The sequence below is a fragment of the Puntigrus tetrazona genome, chromosome 5, assembly GCF_018831695.1.
Source record: "Puntigrus tetrazona isolate hp1 chromosome 5, ASM1883169v1, whole genome shotgun sequence".
In the NCBI taxonomy this organism is placed as follows: Eukaryota; Metazoa; Chordata; class Actinopteri; order Cypriniformes; family Cyprinidae; genus Puntigrus; species Puntigrus tetrazona.
In genome coordinates this window covers 29,715,685-29,741,950 of record NC_056703.1, presented here as the reverse complement: position 1 = coordinate 29,741,950, position 26,266 = coordinate 29,715,685, and the positions used below count along the sequence as shown (strand labels likewise).

The window sequence follows — 26,266 nt, the reverse complement described above, 5'->3', positions numbered from 1 at the left end:
CTTCCCAACAGACCTACTTTTTTTTTTTTTTTTTTTTTTTTTACCTTTTTTATGTTTTAGCATCATAATTCTAGCCCGTCATCTTGATATTTTATTATAACTCGCGGTGACATTTAAGTCCTTGAGCTTCCTCATAATCTGGTCAGCTCACCTCTTAACCCGCAGCTCCACATTAATAAAAGAAATGCATAATCCAGTGTTTTGAAATAGCAGATTTGCCAGTTGAAATCCAAGCGTTGCATGTTGGATTAAGTGTGTCCGTAAGACGAGGCCAAAGAGCAGCAGCCCGACAATGACCTCTGACCCCTGAGATCTTCTGCAGAACAGCCTTCAGCTTCAACAAGTTTGCAGAGAACAAAAATAATGTGAGTCATAAGTGAGTCATAACTCACGAAACTATGCATTACTGCTTAAAATACATTCACATTTTCAAAAGAAAAAAGGGAAAACACAAAAATCAAATGATGTGGAATTTTGTTTGCTATTTTTCAATGCTAAAATTCACTTTAAAAAATAAAGTGCTATTTTTTAAACTATATTAAATATTATATTCAAATATACAAATGGAATATGAATTATGTTGCAGCCACAAAAATTCACAAATCACTTTGAAAATTGACATTATTTTTATTTATTAAACATATAAAAAAGTGGACATTTTGTTGGGTTTAAATATTATAATTGTTTTTGGCTCTTGATTATTATAATAGTTTTCCATGCAGTATCGACCTCCGGTGTAAGTTTTGCATTGTACAAAATCGCACGCTCCTTATGAATTATCATGAGATTTTTGTAAGCAGTGTTTATGAAGCCACTTTTAGAACATTTAGAAATGTCTACGGCATTAAAAAAATCAACTTATGGATGCGTTTCTAGTGCGAAATAAACATTGCAGGAACCTAATAATAGACTGCCCCAAAAGCCCACTTTAATTTCATAAAATTAAAGTGGGCTTTATGTGAAGTTGCACAGTGGACTGGCCAGCTAATATAAGAAAAACTGCATAAATATGCTTGATACAAAAAGTAAATGTCATCACAGTAAGTGTGCCTTTAGGTTTTAATGATGCATATCTGTTTTGTCAATTATTTATTCTTTTGTTCACAGTTGTTCTATGTGTTTAATGCGAGAGCATCTGCCCGGCAAATAAGCGCTCTCATTTTAATATTCACGTATTTATTGTACTCATTCCTTTAATGCGGATAGACATGCATATGCACACATGCATCCAGTATGAATTTTATGCAAAACCTCCCCATAACTCTATAGGACATGATGGGACACACGAGTCCTTGTAATTTCATTACTTAAAAAGCTTGTGTATATGTTATGGAACAAAAGAGGGAGGGTCTTATTTGACCTGTGTGTGTGTGTGTGTGTGTGTGTGTGTTTGAAGGGGATGTCTAGATCAACAGAGTGAACCAGCACATGACACATTAAATAAACCGAGTGGCTTTCCCAAACATTACAATAATCCATGAGCTCAGATTGAACATGCATTACCGCTGCAGGTGGAACAATCTCAGGAATTATAATATCCGAAGAAAAAGCCGCTGATGTTTGCTTGTGCTTTGATCTCCAATCATCTCTAATATAAAATCACCCGTCCTATGTCTCGCGCGATCTCCAGCTCTATTAGGAGATGAGCTGAAGGTTTTGCTGCCGTTTGATGCGAGTCAGTGAACATCCAGAGTCTCTGGAGAAGAGCCTTTGAACCACACATCAAAAAAACACGAGCCGTCTCAGGCCATCCCTCAGAAACACGCCTCCCTTCATTTAGGAAGTGTTTTTATGAAAGAGTTTGAAGAGTGAAACTGCATTAGCTGAAGATCAGCAACTCAATCGCCGCTGATCATGAACCTCAAACTCGTGATGCCAGTATTGCTGTCATCTTCTGAGGTACCTGGCGTGTGATCGGGAGAAAATTAAAAAGGAAAAATTCAAATGCTGACGGGAAAACGAACGAAGACCGAATGAATGTAGATCAGTATATGGCATGTTGAGACTCATTCATGTAATAAAAATCCATTAAGATTCATTCTTACTGTACTGGATTGTAAAAATTTATGAGCTGCTCTTACTTTATTTCACCCTTAATATGATTGGTGCAACAGAAAGCGGGGATGGTAATATAAAAAAATGTAAAAAGAAAAGAAAAGAAAAATGAACTGAAATAATGTATATGATTATATATAAAAAGTCTAGTGCTGTCAAACAATTAAAAATAAGTTAATTGCATCCTTATATAATAAATGAGTGTGTATATATATATATATATATATATATATATATATATATATATAACAATAAATGACAAATATTATATTATTCACCAAAATTATAATATTATATAATGACAATTAAATAGTGCTGTATTTTACACTTGAATTAAACAATTTTATTTAGACATGTCTACATAAAACACAATTTTCTTATAACATCTTATTAGTACGTGAGAAAGAAAAAGACTATGTGTTTTAATATGAAAGCATAATAATGTAATGACTAATGTAACTGACATATAATCATTGCTAATTTACAAGCATAAATAAGTCCTAAAGAGGCAAAGAAAAGAGTTGTGCACCAGAACTACAGACAGGTCTCTCAGCACACACACATGCACGCATGTGCACACGCACACACACACACACACACACACACACTCACTCTCACACACACACTCACATGCAATTCTATTAATAAAGGGACTGCCAATCCATAATGTGGAAATCATGTTGCCCGGTATCGATCGGTCAGGCACGCAGAGGGTGTGTGTGTGAGTGTGTGTGTGGGTGGGTGGCTCAGACACTTCAGTCTATTGGATTGAGATTCTCTCGCCATCTAAGGGTCAGAGATCGGAGCGTGTCTGTTTGATCAATATCATGGCCAACCTGTGTGATCATTCACCATAAATACACACACACATACACACACATGAGCGCAGCATGAAGACAGTCACCACAAAACTCTGAAGAACGGATTCAGATTCAAAACACTGATACAATCAGCTATTTTATGCAGCTGAGTGATTGCACGCTATGAAATTACATTTAGACATTTAGACAATTTTGCTTTAGGCAAATTGAGCAGTAGCAAAAATCATTTGCTAAGTACCTCACTTTCTTAAACATTAATGTAAAAACAGCACATGTATTCAAGTGATTTACACGGAAAATGTCACCAAAGAAGACAAGCACAGACCATATCTGCAACAGAAATCTTTAATTATGAGACTAAAACACACTTTGGTTCCACCTCTTAACAGGCAGTATGAAAACCTTTCATCAAAGAAATTTCATCAAAATGAAAAAAAAAAGGCTGCCTTTCTTTGGAAATAAAAAACAAAGCAAATGAACAAAAACAGAGATGAATGCAAGCTAAGAGTCAGAATTGTGAGATTAAAAAGAGTCGCAACAATCTTTTCCCCTTGCAGAACCCCCCAAGAATTGTGAAATATAAATATGAAATGAAATGCAGAACAGCCAGATTTTGAAAATAAAAAGTAAAAAAACAACAACAACAAAAACACACACGTACAAAAAAGATATAAACTCTGAATTACATGATATAACCTTTTAAATGCAAAAATAAATCAAATTGTGAGACAAAAAGTCGCAATTACCTTCTTTGTTTTTTATTCAGAAATAAACACAATGTAAATCCAAAATTCTGACCAAAAAAACATTGTGTTCATCAGTGTTTGAAACGGCCTTCCGTCAGTTAGACGTCTAATCTATATATAAATACCAATCAGATCTGTTAATAGCCATAACTGCATGAAGCACGTGCTTTAGGTTATCCGAGGAAACATTATATTGTGTGTTTGTGTCGTCCTTCTCTGTGTCCTTCACACACCCTTGAGCTCCAGCTCATTTCCATATGGAATGCAAACAAGTTCCTGTCTGTAGCTCCGCCCCTTCCCTTCCCTTCATCATCACACTCTCACACACACACACACACACAGATGCACATGTTTCCTCCAGGCATCCTCCATCTCTCCTGTATCCTAGTGCGGATTTTTGCGCCTGCCGATGAGGTTTCAATGAACAGCAAGGTCAGAGACGAGCAATCTATTCAATGCACTCTCTTATTAGGGATATAAATAATTTGGATCAGGACTGAACCTTGAACCTTGAACTGTGAGCCCTGGAGAAATTTATCTCTATCTGTCAGTGCCTGCGTCTTCTGTCCGTGCGCTTGATAGTTCCATTAAGACAATGAGATGAATCCAGCCATTCTGCATATGCAATATTCCCAGCGTCCATTCTGTGAGAACAAGGGAAGTCTCTCTCACCTTGGCTGTGAAAGGCTCAGAATACGACACTGATCTACAATGCATCTGCAGACCTTTATATATATATATATATATATATATATATATATATATATATATATATATATATATATATATATATGTACATTTGAACCTTACCTTAAGTCAATATTATCTAATGCTTACTATGCATACTCAGCTAATGAAATGTATAAAAGCATTCTAAAATATGTTGAGTATATCTTTGCATTATATAAACGTACTCAAAAATAATTTTGCTCAACTTAATTCAGTTATTTTCTTAAAACCAGTTCATCCGTAAATTCAAACAGGGGTAGAAAGAAAAAATAATTAGTCAAATGTGGCAAAAATGTACTGTAATAACTTCTTAAATAAAAAAAATTAAGTAAAAAAAAAGCAATTTCTTCTTTATTTGAGTTAAACAACATATAGCAGTTTATTCAAATGAACACAAGGAGAAACACTTTCAAACCACGTTATACAGAATGTGAAACACTAAAAGTCCCTCTCTTTTCTCTCTGAGAAACAGCAGCTCGTTTCAACATTCGGTCTCTCCACAAGCGGTTTCATTTAATGCCAATGCAAAAGATTTATTTACTGTCAAAAAACCCCAACCCAGATACAATCAGCTATGAAATTACATTTAGACTTATTTTTACATTTAGACAAATTTAGCAGTAGCAAAAATCAGTAGTTTCTTTTCAGAAGCCGTGCATTTAAAACACTTTTCTTGCACCCCAGTGAACTTCTCGTGAACACGCTCTCAGCCCTAGAGCTTCATAAGCATTTACGGTTTTCTCTTATTTGTACTTTTCTTACTCAAGATGGCGGCGTCTGTGTCTGCGGCCCTGATCCACTTTGGACAAAACGGCAAAATCATAGACAGCATGATGAGATTGCTGCTCTATTATTAATCTTCAATAAATACATCTTGACCTGAGGATTACGGCCCCCGCCCTTCCTACATAAGACCATCTTACTGACATGAATTATGAAAAAACAATGAAATGACAAACAAATGTTCCCGACCTAGATTGTTCCAAAATCTGTGTATTTCAGTCCGGGGGATTTAGCAGAGTTCAGTGCTTCACTACAGGACAGAGTTTGCGACGATTATGGAATTAAAACCATATGAAAATAAATACGTTCAATCCAGTATGATCACACTTGTTGTGCTGCTTAATGATTGATTGGTTGATTAAAAAACATGGAAGAGGTCTGTCCGAATATATTTTTTGTTTTCGATCACCAAGGGTATTTTAAATTGACCAAAAGTGACAGTAAGATATTTGTAATGTAGCAAAAATTTCTAATTAAAATAAATGCTGCTATTTTTTACTTTCTAAATCAGTTCATCCTGAAAAATCAAACTGGGGCAGAAAGAAAGAATAATTAGTCAAATGTGGCAAAATATTGGGCGGCACAACTGTTTCCTTTAGCAGCAATTCAAAATATTAGAACATATTAATATTCATGTGACATGAACAATAGAGTAATGATGCCGATAATTCCACTTTGATCACAGGAATAAAAAAATATGTTCACATACAAAACAACTGTTTTAAATTGTAATAATATTTCACAATAGTACTGTTTTTACTGTATTTATGATCATATTGCAGCCTTGTTGAGACTTTCTTAAAACAGTTAAAATCTAACCGACCCTTTTCTTAACTCAAACCCTTTTCAACTTACACAAAATAACAGTTCATCATTTTATTGTCTGATTATGTAGGTTATATGCAATCATATACCACTAATGCATTGATCCACTTTGGACAAAACGGCAAATTACATAGACAGCATGACTTTGCTGCTCTAAACCTTATATTGAAAAAAAAATTCAACCACCACATCTTCAAAGTTCCTGTGGTGCATTCAGAGCATGCAAAATCAAACAATTAGTCTTTTGGAAACAATTCCTTCTTTCCATTTCCATATCAACAGTTGTATTGACTTACCTGTGTGCATTTTAATTAATTTGAGGATTTATGGATGTTGTTTATAGTTTAAACATGGAAGAGGTTGTCATGTATTGTTTTCGTCCATTGTGTTTTTAAATTACAGTCAATAAGATATTTGTAATGGGACTTTCTAGAAAATGGATTGCTTATACACTCAGTGGGACCTTCCTAGAAAACAAAGGGAATACGTTTATAGGTAAGATTCACAATATGGTTTGCAGTCACATGTATTTAACAGTTAAAACACAGTCACCTAGTTTTACATTATAACAGATTCACTATTCTTTCATTCTAAAAAAATATCTGATTAGACTAAAAAATTGTAATGTATTTCAAGATGATGTCATCAGGAAGAGAATGATCTTTGTATGATTATGTAAGCATATAAATCATATTAAAATGCTTCTGACAACAAATATGTTTTATTTATTAGTCATACACGGGATTTATTTCTAATTACATCTCACATCTCAAGTTGTTCCTGCATAAATGTTTTAAATGCTGTCGACATGATATTTCATGTGGGACCTAAAAACAAAGGGAATACAATAGGTTAAGATTGTAGTTAACGTCATCTAACATTATAACAGATTCACTATTCTTTCATTCTAAAAAGCATCTGATTGGACAAAAACCGGTGTGGTTCAAGATGATGTCATCAGGAAGAGATTTCTCTTTGTTAGCTTTAGTTAATAAAAGTAGTCGTTCATTTTTAGGTCATGTTAGTTCACAGTAAATCAACTAATGTTAGCAAACACAAAATTGTGATTTAAAAAATGCATTAGCAAAGGCTCAACTTAACATTAACTAGTATTAATAAATGCTGTTCATTCTTAGTTTGCGTTAACTAATTTTGCTAACTAACGTAACCCTTATTGTAAAGTGTTACCATTTCACGTAAAAGCATTTATCGAAATGTTCCGAGACTCTGCCCAAGATCACCCCGAAGAGCAGTTATCATTAAACAATAACATCTGAATGACAGAAGTAAATGCAGGTGGGCTGGTTTTTCCACGCTGCTTTCATCCTGCCGTCTGCTGCCACGTAATGAGAGCGGTTCTGAACTGGGAAAGAGACCCGCCACCTGATTGATTTGTTGTCAGCCCAACAACAACACAAGCAGGAATTAATGTGCCACATGTGCCGCATATTAAGACGATGTGCAACAACGAATAAACCTTGTGCTCTTCACAGCACGTCTGACCATTTGAATGAAAGCTAGATGAATGCATTTAGCTGTGTATCAAAACCTAGTAAGCCGCCTAACTAGAATGCATTTATAGGCAACATTCGGTGTGTTGGGTGCAGTTGAACATGAAGGATGTGAACAATGTTAAAGCTAAATTGTGATGTCTTTTAAGCTTCTCTTAAGGCTTAGAGTCAGAAAACATTTAATTCAAACCTAAAGAGAATAGTTTTGGTGTGTTTATTGGATGGTTACTTGGTAAATTCAATGCTCATTTTAATGGTTATTGGAATTTTCTGGTTATTATGTGGTTACTTGTGGTTCTATGGCTTTTCCATTATGTTCAGTGATTGATGGCTGCTTGGCTGTTGTGGGTTACTGTCAGGGTTACTTTCTGGTTGCTATGTTGGTCTGGCTGGTTGATAGGGTGTTGCTGAAGTGGTTTTTACGTAGGTCATCATGTTCATCATCTGGTATTTTTCTTGCTCATTACATTATAGCCTTGGAGAATATGGGCAGGTAGAAAATGTGCTTCTCAACAAGCCACATGATTTGGTGTTTAATACTTCCTTGGAGTTTATACTTCGATTCATTATTTCAATGACTTTGTGCAACAGCAATCTTAGTGACGGACGCTGCAAGCCGCTAATGCACATCCCCCTTTTTGTAAAACACAAAACATTCATTATTGCTTTTGAGCATTTCAAGTAAATAAGTCATTGGTTAAATCGCAGAGGGAGTAAAAATGAAACTCGTTTTATTAATCGGCATCCTCACGCCCAGCTGTGATAATAACACTGTATTCAAATGAAGCGGTAATGAGCGTGTCAGCGTGGCACGTGCCCTCAGACCCCGGTCCAGCTTACGAGACGCAAGCGTGGGCGGCACAGACCGGACCGATGCCTCGTAACGCATGCCGTGATTTATCATCACATCAAAACGGCAGAATCAATCAGCACCAACAGCACCAACCTACAGCTGTGCTGTGTTAAAAAATGACCTCCACGTACAGATGCACAACTCAAGATTGATATTCTAATGGCATGTGTGTGGGCCGCTGCAATGTGGGTATTTCACACACACACACACACACACACACATACGCGCGTAGTCATTTGGCAGTGGTGAGGAATGGGCTCTTCACAGCACGCCGTAATTGAAAAGTGTGGCGTCTGCGGGGACCATCTGTGTCTGTGTGCTGTGTGGGTCTGAGCGGGGCAGACGACGGCCCTCAGGGAGCTGTTAACACCTCATAGACATAAAGGGCCCCTGGGGGACAGCCGAGCACTCAGAAGGGCCTAATGAGATAGCTGGTGATTACTGAGGTTCTGGGAAATAAATGAGCACGATTATCAGTCTTTATGAATCTGCTTTTGGAGCCGGCGCTTCAAACGTTTGAGTGGAAATTCTTTGTTTCTACTCTTCTCTGAGAATAACACACAGGGAGAGAAACACGAGAGTCAAATCGCGAATTTACAGAAACGTCACACATCCAGCTTGGTAAAGAATGTGAACTCTGAGCACGATCAGCTGACTCTGTAGTGTTTGTGAAGCATCACTATCACCAGCAGGCCTGTCAAGTCAAGTGTCTTATTAAGGAGAGTTTTGCTTTTTTTTTTATCACTTGCCGGAAAACAGGTGGAAAAATCCTGAAGGAGGAATCCGAACAGTATTTTAGGACCAGAAGTTTAAAAAGGGGTCACAGAGGATTTAAGTTTTCTGCTAAAAATCCTTGAACCAGCCTTTTAAAAATTGCTTATAAAACGCTTATTATGCTACATTATCACCAAATCTTGCATTCAATCTTTTTGTTTCTTTCAGCTGGCATGTGTTTTGTGTTTCGTTTCGCAGCTGATTGGTTATCATCTGCCTCACTGACCTGAGTTTATGCACCTCAGTTTTCGAGTGAACAATGCTAAAACGATCCACAAATAATCCTTAGAGCATAAGCTTAAATCAGTGAGACAGATCATTAATCAGCTCAAAAGGAAATGCAAAACCTGATGTGCTGATTGTAAGAAAACAAGTTGTTAGAAAGATTGAGTTTCTTTTATGCATTATTGCATTTCAGACTTATAATCTCTTTTTGTGTAGATTTCTTGATTTATTTGAATAAATGAAATATGTTGTCGGATACTGCTACAAGAACATTTTTGAGTTTGGAATTGTTGAGAAAACGAATGTACATCCATGCATTTTTTTTTTTTTTAATGCATAACTGCACTGTCCTAATTAACACTACTTTCTTTTTCGAGTACTACTACTGATTTATACTAAATAAGTTCTAATAAGTTTTAATATGTGAAGTGAACTCTGCTATCTTATCAAATCTCAGGAATGGCGACAGCGAAAAAGATGAGCTCTTAACATCAAACTAAAAATAATAACTAAACAAAAGTGTGCGAACAACAGTAATGCTAAAACAGTAACTGTATCGTTTATTCATGTTGCTATGCATGCTGGATTATTGTTCGGTTTAAAAAAAACCTTCTTTAGCTCTTTAGCTAGCTTTGACTGGTTTGCGTAAGATTCGGGCGAATCCTGTTGATCATGTGTTTTCTGTACGGCGTCTCCTCCTCCAGCATGACTCTCTCATGCATCAGGGGATATTACTCATTAGCAGAGTTAATTGATTGTTTACTCATGAAAGTCGTTGAGTGCTGTAGTGTATCCCAGAGGCCCTGCAGACACGGGGCCGCTCTGCGTCGGCTCTGACTGGGTCTTTAGGGCTGCTCCATTAGGCCTGAATGCCGAGGGTGACGTGTGGGACCCTGGGGAAGTGTTACTGCCAGCACTGATTTACTCCGGCCATCTGACGCCAAACCAGCTGTGAGATCCTCCCACATGTACAGTAGCTTTTCCTTCAGCTGACCGGAACACTGTGACTAACACTGTCTTATTTGGACACATAGCACCATTACACTTGATTTAGAAGTGATTTAACATGCTTATGAACAAAATATTATGCATCAACTGCTTTAGCAATATCACAAACTACTGGCACATTGTGCAGTATGTTTGATCATGAGATGAAATAAACGTAAATCAAATTTCACCAAAATATTTAGTATTGTGCCCAAATGAAAAGCTTTTTAGATATTAATCTCAAATTTGGAGCACAACTTTTCAAAAAATAATTATATAAATATAATTAAATATCATTCCTTTGTGCATTTTCCATAATTCGAAACTTTTTTTGCTTCACTGTAGCTTCACTTCACTAAAAACACAAAATATTAAATACAATTTTTTTAACCAAAACACTGTACATTTATTTAAATTAAATTAAATTATAAAATGGAAGAGATGTTTTCACCCATGAAAATAAAATTTGTTGGTACATATCAATATATTTCATTTCATTCAATATTTGTGGCTTGAATAAAGGTAGATCATTTAGATTTTTACCATTTTAGGTCTGTGACACACACACACACACACACACACACATACATATATATATATATATATATATATATATATATATATATATATATATATATATATATATATATATATATATATACATATATAACTATATTTAGGTTTAACTGGAAATATCTTTTTACACATTATATATCACATGGTAAATATATCTCTATGTACTGTTCAAGCTGAGCTAAGTTGTGAGCATTATGTGCCACATTTAGTTCACATGATCAATGACTTATATTTATATAATACAGAATCAAAATTTGGAGACTTTTTATCTCACAAACCTATGATGTATTTAGAAAAAATTATTTTAAATGCTAATGTTCTGAAGCATTGAAGCTGAAGAAAAAGCACAGAGCATGCAAATAATTAATGGCCAACAGGCCACACACACACACACACACACACACACACACACACAACAAGGAAATTCACTTTACACATTATATGCTTGGAAAACAAACCGCACCTGTGCGAAGTGCTGGAGTTAATGTGAGTGTGGGAAGGGTAATCTCTCAGTACGGTTCACACAGCGGACATCTGCATGTGTAATCTGTGCTTTGTTGTGTCTCAATCACACACCTGTCACGGCAGCATCTGAGGTGAGAGGAATAAAAACCCGCCTTAAAACTCCTGTCTGTCTGCTTAATCAGTGTGAACAACCGTTTTACTGGCAAATCCGCCGGAGCTGCTGGTGGAAAGTGCTCTGTAAAGCGTCCAGAGCTCAGGCCTGCTTAGATTAGCTTTGCTTTTACATTTCATTGTCTCTCTGGGCTGAGTCCCACATGCCTCACGTTACATGGATCACAATTAAAGCTACACCAAATGAGAGAGGCCAAGTTAATCTTATTTAGAAGTCTGAGAGAATGGTGAAAATTCAGTATCAATACTCTAAAACGGAACCAAAGGTTTAGAGTAAACAGAACATTTTAAACAATTATCAACAACGACGTATAAGCCCTCTTTATCATAAACACCAGGCCTATAAAAAATTAAAAAATACTACTTTTTTAAAAAAGATGTTAAATGTATAGGCTACCATATGACTTGCTTTCTTTTACGCTGGCACCAGAAAGTTGCGCGGCTGGGTCGCGCGCAATGACGGCGTCAAAATATAAACTCATTCGAACCACCATTTTGTTTAATCACTAAGTTATATTTAACCGGTTCGGCGCTTTTTGAGGGCTCTTAACAGCCGCAAAGATCTCCGAGTCAAACGCGGTTGAGGTAAAAACTCGATAGGGAACCCATCACACATCCGGGCAACTGACATGAAAAGCTCCCCTCAGGTAAATCAAAACTTATACGGACATGAAAGCTGCATAAAATAAAATAGACCTGCCGCTCACAGAATTACGTTTGTGCGATTGTATTAAATTGCGAAACAGTAAACAAACCGAACCCTGACATGCTAATAGATTGAATATTTCTGTCCTTTTAAGGGTAAACAACGCACTTATCTCCAAATCGACATGTTGCGGTAGCGTCCGCCTCGAATTTCTCTGCTAAAGAGGCGTTGAACTCTTGATACTCCTCTGGTAAAGAGCCAAACCGGCGATTCGCCGACTCAGCCAGATCCGGGTCCATTATCTGTGCCCTGATATAAGATCGATGTGATTAATCTCGGAAAAAAAAGAAATAAATATCCAAGCCCGTTCCAACGCTCTCGCTGCCAACGAGCCACTGGAGAAACCTTCCCGGATCAGATGGCCGCTTCTCCGCTTTAGAGAGCGCGGAACAATGGGGAGGCTATAAACGGTACAGAAATTTGCATCCTTTTAGTAAATGAAGAAATAAAAAAAACTAAAAAAAAAAACACAAGCCCACGGCGTTAAAGAGCTCTGCCAGGAAGCGACGGCTGCTTGAGGATTTCACTGACAAATTTATTAAAGACCTTTATGACTTAACCATCATCAGAGAGAATAAATAAGACATAAAACATTTTTTTTTCACATAACACGTACGGGAACCACATCGCCTCGGCCAAACGTTTCCGACACAGTGAAATGAACGGGACACGTCTGAAAACACACAAATGCATAGAGAAAGTCCTACTGAATAGAAAGAGACAACATCTACAACTTGTCTATCCCTGTTGTGAAACATACAAAGTCTCTGTGATCATATCGTCTAAGGAGGTTGTATAAAAATAAAGACTCCACATTGATAAAATGTTATATAATGTATATAGACATTTGGCAACGACCAGACACTTGGACCAAACTGGTGATATTACATTTATACACATCAGTAACAGCAATGATGGATGATTTGTTTGTTTTTTTTGGTGCACCATACTATACTGTAACTGACTCGAATTCTCATCTTGAAGAAGAAAATAAAATATTTGCATTGTCGTATAATTAAAAGTCGAGGTCTAGGTATAGTAAAAGTTGGTGAGGAGCTCCAGTAGTTGCTGAAAGCTCTCCACTAAATGTCACGTTCTTGTAGAACCAGCCAGAAGTTCAAAGCCTTGGCGAGACTTTTTAGCTCAAGTCTTGGGTCCATCGCTAACCAATTTTTATAGAAGATACGAGCTTAATTCGCTTTGTAATCCTTGTCCACTGTTGGAGATCTGCTCCGAGTCTCTTTCCAAATTTGCATCTTCAAAACTATCAGAACTGGGCATGATCCACTTCATCCAACCAGGACGCTGGGCTCGCAGGGAAGTCCGGGTACCCACCGCTGCTTCCCGTGGACAAATCAGAGCTCGGCCCATTCCCCCCGGCAATCATACGAACTCCGGGAGTCATGTTCTGGCCTCCGCTCTGACCCACCATGGGCAGGCCGGACTCTGGGTAGACCAGGCTGGAGATGAGGGGCTGGTGTCTGGGAAGGGCTTGTAGTGAGCCCGGAGACTGCGGGAGGCTGTAGGGGCTGCTGGCCTGGATGTCGTGGTATTGCTCCTGCGAGGGGATGATGGCACCGTGCTCCAGCGGGAAGGGTGGATGACCTCCACCCTGACGACTCAGAGCCGGAGAGCTTTCGCTCAGACTGCTGTAAATGCCATTGGAGTGACCCAGCTCGGACATGGGCGGCTCATCTTCATGTAGAACACGGCAAGGGGAAAAAAAACAAACATGTATGCTTAAACATACATCTGCACTCGTTTATGCATTGCCATCAAGTAGAACATTTTTTTTAGATTACTAAAAATCTATTTACACTAAGAAGTGCTAAACTGAAGGATTCTTCGGGGATCCTGAAAAGCCCCTTCTGGAGCCTTTTATGAAGAGAGTGATGGATGGATGCCAGAATTATAACCAAACATATCACTGCAGAACTGGCATAGCTCTCACTAGCTCGTTTATTTATTAAATATTTTCTATGTTCTATGCTTTTTTTAATCATTCACGAACATCCTGGGGTACATCACACACAGTCACATTTATATAGGATTTTTGGGATCAAACCTACCTGTGAAAGAGACCTCAGCATCGCTGTCCATGCCCTCCTCTTGAGTGCTGTCTTTATCTGATTTGGAGCTCCCGCGCGACCTCTTCATGTTTCTGAAGTACTGTCCCCATCTCTGTCTGCCTGCGTCTTTTTTCAGTCTTTTCTCTTTTGCTCTTCTGTTTTGAAACCAGACCTGGGGGTTGGGGGGACATGGGTAAAAATGAGTAAAATTATAAATTAATTGAACGCTGGTGCGCGTGGATGATCTGATAAACTGTAACGTTTTCTGGGTGATTCGGTGACATTTACTGCGCTCCGTTTTACAGGTTAATAACACGAATGCGCGAGGCGCTATAAATAATAGGCTGGCATAAATAATAGGAAATAATACACGAAAAGCATGAAATAGATGATACTTCAATATATTTATTTTGCGAATAATAGCGTGAAAATATAAGGAAAATATAAAATCTGTGCGTCTTCATATGCGAGTAGCCTATTATAAAGGACTGTTTTTTATTTAGTGTTAACTCCATTGTCAGTAAACCTACGCAAGTGTGCTTCGTGTGGTAACATTTCGGCTATTAACAGATTTTATTTAATTCAGATCTATTATTTGATGTCACGGGGAAAAAGTGGCATTTTTAAGGGTGAGATAAATAACCGCGTGAGCCTAGTGTTGTTGTACTGCGCGTTTGCTGTGTTGAGGATGAGCTCAGAATGTAGTTTAGGTGTAGCTGTTACCTGCACCACCCGCATGTCGAGCCCGGTCTCCGACGACAGCTGCTCCCGCACGTGGCGCGCGGGTTTCGGTGAGTTATTATACGCGTTCTTCAGCGTCTCCAGCTGTTTGGCGGTGATTGTCGTGCGCGGCCGTTTAGCTGTCGAATCCGCCTCTGTAAAGTAAGAAACATATTTTGACTCATACGAAATTGATTTAAACGAATTGATTTCTTATTTTTCAAACAGGCTACGAATTTATGTTAATTAATACGGCATCATTAAGGCATACTGTGACAAGGTATTCTATTCTATTCTATTCTATTAATTTCAAATAATATCTAACTTTATTCCAGCCCAAATTACATTATTATTATTATTATTATTATTTTATTTTATTTTTTTTTTTTATTTTTTTAATTAGGCTAAACGAATGCAACTCAAGCTGTAATATCCTTAAAGAAACAATTCCACATTATACGTTCTGTTCGAATCTGAGCGTCGGTGAAGAGAAGGCACTGAAGGTCTGTATTAAACATTTAGAATGCACTTATTCAGTGTAATGTAAGTTTATCTGCTCAATGAATGACGCTCAGGGTCCCTTCAAGACCCCGTTCCTAAATAATTCACAACGAACGTTCCTTCCTTGTAATATAAGAAACTAATTTTAATTTAACAAACGAATTTATTTCTTATAGACACTGGGATCTATTCTTATTTCGAGATATATGCTCATTTCATCATTCTATTCTATTCTATTCTATTCTATTCTCTATTATTTTCATCACCTTTTTCTTATGTTTTTTTATTTTGCACTAAATGTTTTGCACACACTATGATGATGATGATTATTAAGCTAAAACCTTCATTAGGTAATCAAAATATGTTCTTCTATGGCGCTGTTGTTAAACCCCTTTTTTGTGTATTTCCACATTTTTATTCTATTAGATGTCAACTGAAACGCATGTTTTGAACGTTTAGAAAGCACACATTCCGCGTAACGCGCGTTTATCCACCCAGTGGATGGACGGCACTAAGGGCCTTTCCGGAATCCATTTCCAAATAAATCAGTACGCAGTCCGATTCGGCCAGTATTAAAGCGCTGAATCTGGCTGAAAAGTGCCCCGAATGCATACCGTGTCTCTCCCCGGCTCCATAGATCAGCTGCAGCGCGTGCGTTCAGCGCTCGCCAGGACGCTTCTGTACACGGAGCTGGCGCGTATCGATTCGGAGGCTGGCGAGTTCGCAATTACCTGAGCCGGGTCAAATGTTTATGGACGAGCCCGCGACCAGCGAGATTAAGCTCAGAGTTAAAAGCGGCCAATCAATGCGAGGTCGTCGAATGAAAGAAGTGAAACAATTAAGACTCAGGGAACTGTGCCCGCTCGTACAAAAGCGCGCATTTTCACAACCACCCCCGGATAAAAAAACGCACCCGTGCGCGCGTACCTCTCTGTTTGGCGGTCTCATAATCGGCTTTGCACACCAGTCGACTGTCCTCCATCAGGTAATACTCGTCTCCCGTGGCCAGCTGCCTCTTACATACGATGCAGGCGAAGCAGTGCAGGTGATACACGAAGTCCTGCGCCCTCCGGACCACCTGTGTCGGCGGGATGCCTTGCTGGCACGCGGCGCACTTGGTCCCGAATCTCCTGCGGGAGAAATAAGGTTAAACACCCGAAGCGTGCGCGCGAACGACCCGAAACCACGAGCAAGCGCTAATGAAGGACTTACTTGAAGAAGTCGTCTTTGCAGTAGACGCTGTCGCCCCGACTGAAGCATTTGTCGGCCAGCTGAGACTGACAGTCGCTGCATTTCAGGCACTTGCTGTGCCAGTGTCGATCCAAAACCTTCAGGATAAAACGATCGACTATGTGCTGGTTACAGCCCGCGCAAACTGGAATATCTGCAAGGGGGACAAAACAAGAAAGCGGTTAACGAAATGCATTAGCAACCTTTTTGCGAGAAACAAACAAATAAACAAAAAAAAAAACGGTGCCCATAAAAAAAATAACAAAACGTGCAAAACGGCCTGAGTAATTTGAACTTCGCTTTCATTTGTGCTTTAATTATATCTTTTAATTATTTATCTTTTTAATTATATGTTTGTTTTTTTAGTGTGGTTTTATTTACTAAACGTATATATTACAAAAATAAATACATGCAAATACATAAAAAAAAATTTTGTCTGGTTGTTTGTTGCAAATTGGCCATATTTGGAAGAATAAAGCGAAGGTCTTCTCAGAGCACGTGATTTCATCTTAGTAATATTCCCAAAAATATTCGCATGAAAGAGAAAAGAAAGAAAGTAAGAAAGAAAAAAGTAAGAAAGCTCATTGGAAATTATAGTCAAAAGTGTACCAGATATAGGCTATATTATTATTATTATTATTATTATTATTATTATTATTATTATTATTAAATGACTAATAATAGTTGTTATTATTATTAGGTAGTATTACTATTATTTGAAGAATATGCCTAATAATCATAATAATAAAAACATTATTATTATACAATGTTACAGCATGTAAGCACAGACCTGCGATAAATCACAATGCAACTGAAGGTCACAGTAAAGCACACCAGTAAACAGCTTTTATTAAAGTAATCATTCTCTTTAACAACTTTAATGCGTTTATTTAACATTGTGTGCTTAAGTACTTATAATGTGAATCTTCAGTCTGTCTTCGAAAACCTTCGAAAAGCAGCACCCTTTCCATTACGCACGCGCACAAAGCACATCAAATAACAACAAGATGAACGAATATAACACTAAACGTAAACAGCTACGCTATTAGACAGTTATAAACAGTTTTCGCTCTTGAGTAGATGCCACGTTTCTCTGTCGGCGTCCTTAAATAACAGATCTCTGTGACCATATGACTGTCGTAAATATCCAAAAATATTTTTAACTCTAACATATGCGATACAATTAAAGCACTATCCCCTCACCGCTCGAGATGATGTTATTAATAACAACAACAACAAAAAAAATTCGATAAAGCAGGCCGCAGTGCGCTGTATCTCTCGCTTCTCTGACATCAACACGCGCGTCACGAACAGGTGCACTAGTACCTATCAATTATTCAATCAACCCACAGCTCTAATTATTAGCCTATAAAGGACGGAAATACAGCTTCTGAAATAGCTCCGTCCCGCATCCTTCACTCAGAATGAGTGGCTGTTTCTGGAAAAAAATGTCAGTATTTCCCAACACTCATTCGTTTTATTTCGTTTTCTATTTGTACACCAAGGACTTTCCCCATTTGGATACAAGTCGAACCCCTATTTTGCACCACGGTGTCTTTCGTGCGCGTGAAAGTGCAAACGTCGCCGATCTGTGGAAACAAGAAAGACGCGGACATATGTTTTTCGTGAGCCGCTGTTTAAGATTTAATCCCACAGAAACACAATCATTCCTAATCCTGAGCATTAGAGCTGCGTTACGCATGCGGGAGAAAATGAACTCTACCGAGAAAAGATCTGCTCCACAATTACGAATCGACTGTTAAAACTAAACACAAAGAGTGCTAAACAAGTCACAAAAGTGCATTTTTAAATTAAACAGTAATTCGATTGCTTTCGGCAAATGCGCAGGATGGGACTAATATTTTGAGTCGCTGCGTATTTTTCGATCTGTGAGTTTTATCCGTGCTGTACCTTTCCGTAACTCCTCTCTTTGCGTGAGTAAAGCCAGCAGCATCTCCGTGTGATGAGAGGACGGCTCTTTCGGCGAATCCCGAGCCTTATTCTGCTCCATTTTCATAACTCCGATCAAAAAAGTCAAAACGCGCGCGATAAAGCAACTCTCCAAGCTTCACGTGCGGCGCGGAATCGTCGGAAGGCGCGCGCGTGTCGGAAACGCATCCATCGCGCGGCGACTTTCTCAGTCTTGTGGCTCCCGACGCGCAAAAGAAACGCCGCCCCGTTGCTCTGGCGACTGATAAAACACACGAGCATCACCTGGACGAAACCAGCACAGTTTCTGCGACAAACGTCGATAAAATATCCAGTGTCCGCATAATCCTTTCAGCGGGCCTACTTTTGCGCGAGAGACAAATGCAGTTCGCGCTATTTTCCTTAAATGCGTTTCCCAAAAGCAGCGTCCATCACACGCGCACCTGTCAGATCCCGGACTAGACCTGAAGTGGGCTGTTCACAGTGCGCAAAACACACACACACACATACCACATTTGCAATTAAAGGAGAAACGTGAATGCTAAAAATAAGACTGAAACATGCGCACGGAGACATTTCCAATGCGCGCAAAATGCATTTATAAAATGCGCACTTCGACTCAGGTTAACTTAAAAAGTAAAAAGTAAAAAGTCTAATCAAATACCAGTGTCTGATTTATTTTTTAAACGCTTTAAAACAATTTCTCCGAATGTCTTATTTTTATTATTAGATGAATTATGCAGATTTATCCACTATTGATGGACGAGAAAGCCTGGCACAGATGCACACGTACACTAAACTTAAAAACGCGCAACAGGCGAATTAACGAATGAATGCTTAAGAGTTTCACGCGATGCCAACGCAAACAGTAAAAATGAATGAAAAAACGCACTTTTTTTTATCAACCCGTAGTTTGGCAAAGCGGAAATTAATCGTGTCCTTTCGAGGTGCGCGCGAACCGAACTTTTAAATCCAGATCGTTCCGTTTCTCTCACATCGATTCGGGCCAGACAACCGTTTGCTGTAGGAAAGAGAGGACGGTTGCGTGAAATGCTGATCGAGCTGCTCAAGCTCCAGATGAATGTTATTGACACTGATCTGCTGTGTCTGGGGAAATCAGCTTTAGTGCCACTGCGGCCGCCGCATGATAAACTCAAAATCAATGCCACATTTGCTTGGATTTCCGCACTTTATGAAGCGCACATCGGCGAAAGGTGCCGCAACGTTCCTGCTTACTTTCAGCTTTATCATTTTTATGTCATATTGACCTGTTCACCTTTGATGTGGCAAAATCTCCTCAGTGAAGGCGGGGCGGGAAAAAACCCAAAACATTTGACAGCTATTTCCGAGCTCGTCGTTTTGACGGCTCTGTAACTTGTTTTATTTTGTTCAATGTTTTTTAAAGGTTGCTGTATTTTACAGTTTTGTACGTGACAGCTTGTAGCTACCGAGCAGGCTAATTCATTCGTAGGGCTGCTAATACTGCGTATTGTTACTGTAAAAATTACTCGGCGTGTGTCACGCGCATATTAAAGAAAACCAAGTCTCTCGCGAGAAAACATAAATACTCTCCAGGACAGCCCTAAATCGGGTCTCCTCCGGTTCAGGTGCTGCACCTGTTGAGGGGAAACCCGATACCCGCTGGTCTCGCGGACGGAGCTTCGGTCCGCTCGCGGGTCTCTCGTGACAACCCCGACCGCGTGCGCTTCACATCTGTTCCGCGCGCTGACAATGTTGCTCATTACGTATTCATACGGCGTCCTGCAGGCGAGTGCTCGGAGCAGGGACAGTTGTCAGTGGGGCAAAAAAAGACGACTTTATCAAGACGCGTCAGTGGGTTTTACGCGTGTGCGAATAGCTGCGTGTCTAAAGAAGAAACGCTTGACCTTCAGAGCCGCACTTCATCCACCAGACACTCTCCAGAAGGGTTCACGAGGTTCATCGAAGACACGTTTACTTCTCTTTAAACGCTCTTGAGCTGAAGCAAATGATACTTTAGAGGTTAAAACGTTCATATAATTTCGAATGCACTAATACTGACTTTTAAAGAAGTCTGGAACACAGTTATTTCAGCGTCTTAAAGAGAGCCCCTAATGACATTAGGGTGTAGTGAATTTATCAAATAGCGCCTACATACATTTTTTCCGTCTTACGAGTGAGAGATAACACGCAAATTACGATTAAATTTACTCTCTCGAACAGGCCTAAAGCTGTGATAAATACTAGCCCATATTTTGTAAAAAAAAAAAAAAAAAAAAAAAAAAAGTAGCTACAGGCAGATTGTCTTTGGTGTTTTCGATGACAAGAAAAAAAGCTCATCGGGAGCGAGTTTTCTGCTCGATCTCCACGTTAAACGGCTCAAAGGAACCTGCGTTAAATGTAGAGAAATAGCTCTCTTACCTTGACTCGAACTGTATCTGTTGTAATTCCCAGCATTTTGACAGCTTGATCCCGGATGTTCCAACAACATTCTGACGCAAATAAAAAATAAACTAACAGGAAACAAAAGCGTTAAAACGAAAAACTATGCAGCACTGTTTAAAATGGATGGAGAAAAAAAATAAAATAAATAAGAGCTAAAAATAATTAACGGAAAACGGCCCGGGCGTCGGTCCCTCGGTGTTTCTGGGCTCTACAACTTTTCAAATGTCTAGATTGAGTCGATGTGTTGTTCAGGAGGTCTGAGGGAGGAGGAATCCTGATGACCTGCGGTTGTTTAGCATCACAAAAGCGCAGGAGCGGAGCGCGTCACGCGCGTGTGTGTGTGTGTGTGTGTGTGTGTGTCTCTGTCCGCGGTGCTGAAGGAGTTCCTACAGAGGCGTGAACACACCGACCGACGCCCCCACCCACTGCACCCCACCCCGCCTCCGCCTCAGACGTTTCCCCGAGCATCTCAAACGGAACGTGTCCATCTGACACGGTCAGGGGCTGGAGATAAAAACATCCCGGGACCATCGGGACAGCGAGCAACGTCTGTTTCCAGGGATTCAGGCTCATTTCATTCTATGACAATAGAAACGTGAGAATTATAATTAAAGAACGTTCTTATAAGATAGAATAAAACTGTCCCTGTCACGTTATTAGAAGGTTGAATTAGGATTATTAAAAATGAAAAACCAAAAACTGAAAACTTTTATCCACCACAGACAGATAAATAGATAGATAGATAGAGAGATACATAGACAGATAGATAGATGGATAGATGGGTAGATAGATAGACAGATGGACAGATAGATAGATAGATAGATAGATAGAGAGATAGATAGATAGATGGATAGATGGATAGATGGATAGATAGATAGACAGATGGACAGATAGATAGATAGATAGATAGATAGATAGATAGATAGATAGATAGATAGATAGACAGATGGACAGATAGATAGATAGATAGACAGATAGATAGATAGATAGATAGATAGATAGATAGATAGATAGATAGATAGATAGACAGATGGACAGATAGATAGATAGATAGATAGATAGATAGATAAATAGACAGATAGATAGATAGATAGATAGATAGATAGACAGATGGACAGATAGATAGATAGATAGATAGATAGATAGATAGATAGATAGATAGATAGATAGATAGATAGATAGATAGATAGACAGATGGACAGATAGATAGATAGATAGATAGATAGATAGATAGATAGATAGATAGATAGATAGATAGATAGATAGATAGATAGATAGATATGGACAGATAGATAGATAGATAGATAGATAGATAGATAGATAGATAGATAGATAGATAAAAATTAAGGAATATCTATCTATCTATCTATCTATCTTTTGTAGTTCATGAAAATTGTAGGAGCATACTTTTTGCTTTAGTTTTTAATAATCTTAATTTAGTCTTCAATCTTAAGCCTTTTTAACAAGATGATCCCGGTCATTAAAATTTAAATAAACAAATAAACATAAACGTTTGTTCTAAACGATGATTATTCAGATGTTAAGCAAAAATGAAATGAAATGTGTAACAAGTTTGCCATTTTTGTAGATATTAACGAGAAAAGGAAATATGCAAATATGTTTTTGTCTACATCAGAGATAACTTCCTGCAATACATATCAAAATAAAAATACATTTGAATCGTATCAAACAGTCATGGTACAACAGTCACACTGGCTAGTTGACTATGGATAATATTTCATGATCAGTTGGTCACACGCACACACGCACACACACACACACACACACACACACACACACACACACACACACACACACACAAACAACTGGCCTCTTGACACACTTAAAAATTCAGACCTACTAGCATCTTACCAATACACTCCCTCAATAGAGCGTCCCTCTCAGGTCTGAGCATCTCAGCTCTTGTCTCTGTGCTGTCCCTCTTGTTTCACTCGATTTCAGGAAATTGCTAAAGTGTTAATGCACCTGGGGCCCACTTACAGGGCCATCTCAATCAGGCTTTAATAGAGCTCTGTGGCATTTGCCCCGGCGTGTGTGGCCTGGTGGCAGAGCTTCAGCTCATCGCGCACATGCAGGAAACAGCGCGTCCTCTGAGCTCAGCGAGAGACCCTTGAGGATCCTTGTGTTGTGAGGAGCACACCGCAGATCAAAACTATATATTATTCTGGAGTGGAATGTCCAGCTTTTTTAAATGATTGTGCATTTAAGGGCTGCGAACATCAATGGTCCGCGCATATGTGTCTTTGTGAGGAATCGGGTGATAGAGTCGTCTCGAGAAACAGGACCAGATGAAAGCTGGTGCATCATCATGTTCCAAATAAACCAAAGCCGTGCCATCAACTCCTGCTGTGAGCTTTTTAAAGGAGTAGTTCTCTAAAAAAAAAAAAATCAGGTCACCCGAGATGTAGATGAGTTTTTGTTTGTCAGTTTTTAGAAATTTAGCGTTATATCGCTCGCTCAATCAATAGATCATTAGCAGTGAATGGGTGCCATCAGAGTCCAAACAGCGGATAAAAGCCATGCACAAGCAATCCACGCATCTTCAGTCCATCAATGAACGTCTTGTGAATCTTAAACCATCATCATGGAGTTTTTAATTTCAAACCATTGTTTTTAGCTAAAATACAAGTCGCCTGGTCTGAATCAAGAGAAAAATCTGCACACCTTTTACAGTTCAAAACAGCTCCAAACAAACACGTGGGTAGATTTTGATGCGAAAAAAGACAAGGAGGTTGTTTTTTATACTTGAGAAAGCTTATGGATGTTTTGACTCTCGTTCTGACGGCACCCATTCGCTCTACGTTCATTGCTGAGCAAGTGGTGTGATGCTACATTTCTCCAAATCTGATGAAGAAACGAACTCATCTACATCCTGGACGCCCCCGAAGGCGAGGACATTTTCAGAGCGTCTTTACTTTCGGGTGAGCTATTCGTACAAAGGCAAAGCCAGAATTCAATGGCAGTGTGGTTTCTTTCGTACGAGTAGCAGTCACGCAGTTATTCAGTCCTGCTGGGTTTATGAGCAATATAAACTAAATCCACTGGCATGCATGCAGTAAAGATGGCAGCCCTGAGTCCTTTAGCATCTCCTTCCTCTTTTTAACACACACACACACACACACACACACGCTCTAATCTGTAAGACTGTAAGTATAAGTCTTAAATTCTGTCCAAGATATTATCCATTCTAAATCTGCTAATATTTTGAAACTCATCATCATATCTTAGTGTCGAAAAATAAATGTGCCGGCAGGGTGGATATAAAACAGCAGGTGCCCGGAAGCGCAGGCCACAAATCAAGTTAACAATCTGTAACGATGACCTGCGAGTATTGAAAGGCAGATTTGAAATATGATTTCCATTCCTTTACTTCACTAATGTACACGCGCTCGGAAATATCCTAAATAAGATTAACGAGTTTGCTAAGAAAAGGCTGATTTGCTCTGTAAATTCAAAGCGAGACTCGGAGCTTCTTTGCATGCATAAGCGGCGCATTACTGCATGCGGATATTGATTGCAGGGTCGTTATGAATTTACAGCATGCTTGAGGAACAGCACACGCGCTGAAACATAGCGTAGTGACGCTGAGAGCTGCCCCCCAAAAAAACACCAAACCATTACAGAGAAAACAAGAGCAGAACCAGTCTCCAGAAAAATCCTGATTGTAATTAGTGCTTTGCATGAACTCTTTCCTATGTTGAAAGTTTGTCTAAAGTTCTGAAATTAAAAAAATCTAATTCTGTCATCATTTGCTCACGTTGGTTACCAAACATTTGCTGGTAGCCACTTTTTTAAATGGTATTTTTCCCATACTGTCAAAGTCTATGGCTACCAGCAGATGACTAGTTACTTTTTTTTAACTTAAACTGAATCATGGATTAATTGCAACTTATATTAATAGTATTCTTATTCAATGTTTAATACCATAACGATACGAAAAAAACTTGTTTTATGAGTCCAATACTGAGTTTTACATTATAAAGGCCTAATAATACGGTGGCTTTGTTCCAAATATCATAATGGTATGCCATTTGTCAGCAGCATGCACTTAATATCTGCATGATTTGTCAAAACGGGCATTACACGCCGCAGAATGTGCATTTGTTATTTTAAAGAGCTTAAAGAGATTTTTTACTTTACTTTATATGATTATGCTGCAACCCGTTACGTTTAATGTTGCTTGTATGAATTAATGTTTGATTTGGTTCATATGATTTTCAGTGTGACAGCTGAAGTAATATCAGTTATAAATATCATTATGCTTCATTTCCTAATCCTAGCTCGTAATTTGATTAGCAAAACTGTAGACACTTTATATCATGTGCTATGTATACTGTACAGACCATTAATCCAGTATGCTCACATTTACTGCTAGTGAGTTTTCAGTATGGTTAGGTTTAGGAGTAAAGGGTTAAGGATAAGGTTTTAAGGGATTTTGCAGTTAGGTTTTAGGGTAATGTCTGTGTTACGGTTAAAGATAAAGGAAGTACACATGTTAATTAAATGCAATCCTGTGTATAAACGTATTATGTTCAGATGGATAATTACACAAGGCCAACTATTATAAAATTTGACCCTGGACTACAAAACCAGTTTTGAGTCGCTGGGGTATTTTTGAAGCAATAGCTACAACTACATTGCACGGGCCAAAAATCATTAGGATATTTTGTAAAGATCATGTTCTATAAAAATATTTTGTCATTTTCCTACCATAAATATATCATTTAATTTTTTACTAACGACATGCATTGCTAGGAACTACATTTGGACAGCTTTAAAGGTGATTTTTTTCAGTATTTAAAATTTTTTGCGCCCTCGAATTCTAGATATTCAGACGGTCGTATCTCGGCCAAATATTGCCCTATCATAAAATCAACGGTAACCTTATTTATTCAGCTTTCAGATGCTGTATAAATCTCAGTTTTGAAAAATGTACACTTGCGACTGGTTTTGTGGTCCAGGGTCCCCAAATGTGAAATAAACATTATCAAATGGATGCTATTTGCTAAATTAAACACGCAGCATAACACGCGTATGACAGGTTTATGGTTGTGTTATGATGTATTCTGTTTCACCTACTACTTTTATCCAAGTATTCCAGCAAAACACAAGCTATTAGGAGTAAAGGAGGAAAAATGAACAATT

The 26,266-nt window shown here is 38.6% G+C and overlaps 1 protein-coding gene across 2 annotated transcripts; it reads right to left on the bottom strand.

Annotated features, from left to right (window-relative positions):
- Positions 1-13,390: 13,390 nt before the first annotated feature.
- Positions 13,391-21,146, bottom strand: lhx3 (LIM homeobox 3). Of its 2 annotated transcripts, none has more exons than XM_043240459.1 (6): positions 21,077-21,146; positions 16,730-16,901; positions 16,445-16,647; positions 15,020-15,171; positions 14,297-14,468; positions 13,391-13,922 (listed from the first exon to the last, which is right to left on the bottom strand). In XM_043240459.1, the coding sequence occupies exons 1-6, from the start codon at positions 21,144-21,146 to the stop codon at positions 13,495-13,497; spliced, it is 1,197 nt and encodes a 398-aa protein (XP_043096394.1). In that variant the 3' UTR covers positions 13,391-13,494. The 2 variants fall into 2 exon arrangements, with proteins under 2 accessions (XP_043096394.1, XP_043096393.1); XM_043240458.1 differs by lacking the exon at positions 21,077-21,146 and adding an exon at positions 18,659-18,758.
- Positions 21,147-26,266: the final 5,120 nt, after the last annotated feature.

Excerpts from the sequence above, each read along its gene's own strand:
- lhx3 (XM_043240458.1), bottom strand. The coding sequence starts at position 18,758 with ATGGAGCAGAATAAGGCTCGGGATTCGCCGAAAGAGCCGTCCTCTCAT. Across the intron at positions 16,648-16,729 it reads TGCAAAGACGACTTCTTCAA|GAGATTCGGGACCAAGTGCG; the intron begins GTAAGTCCTTCA and ends TTTCTCCCGCAG. Across the intron at positions 14,469-15,019 it reads TCGACATGCGGGTGGTGCAG|GTCTGGTTTCAAAACAGAAG; the intron begins GTAACAGCTACA and ends CCCAACCCCCAG.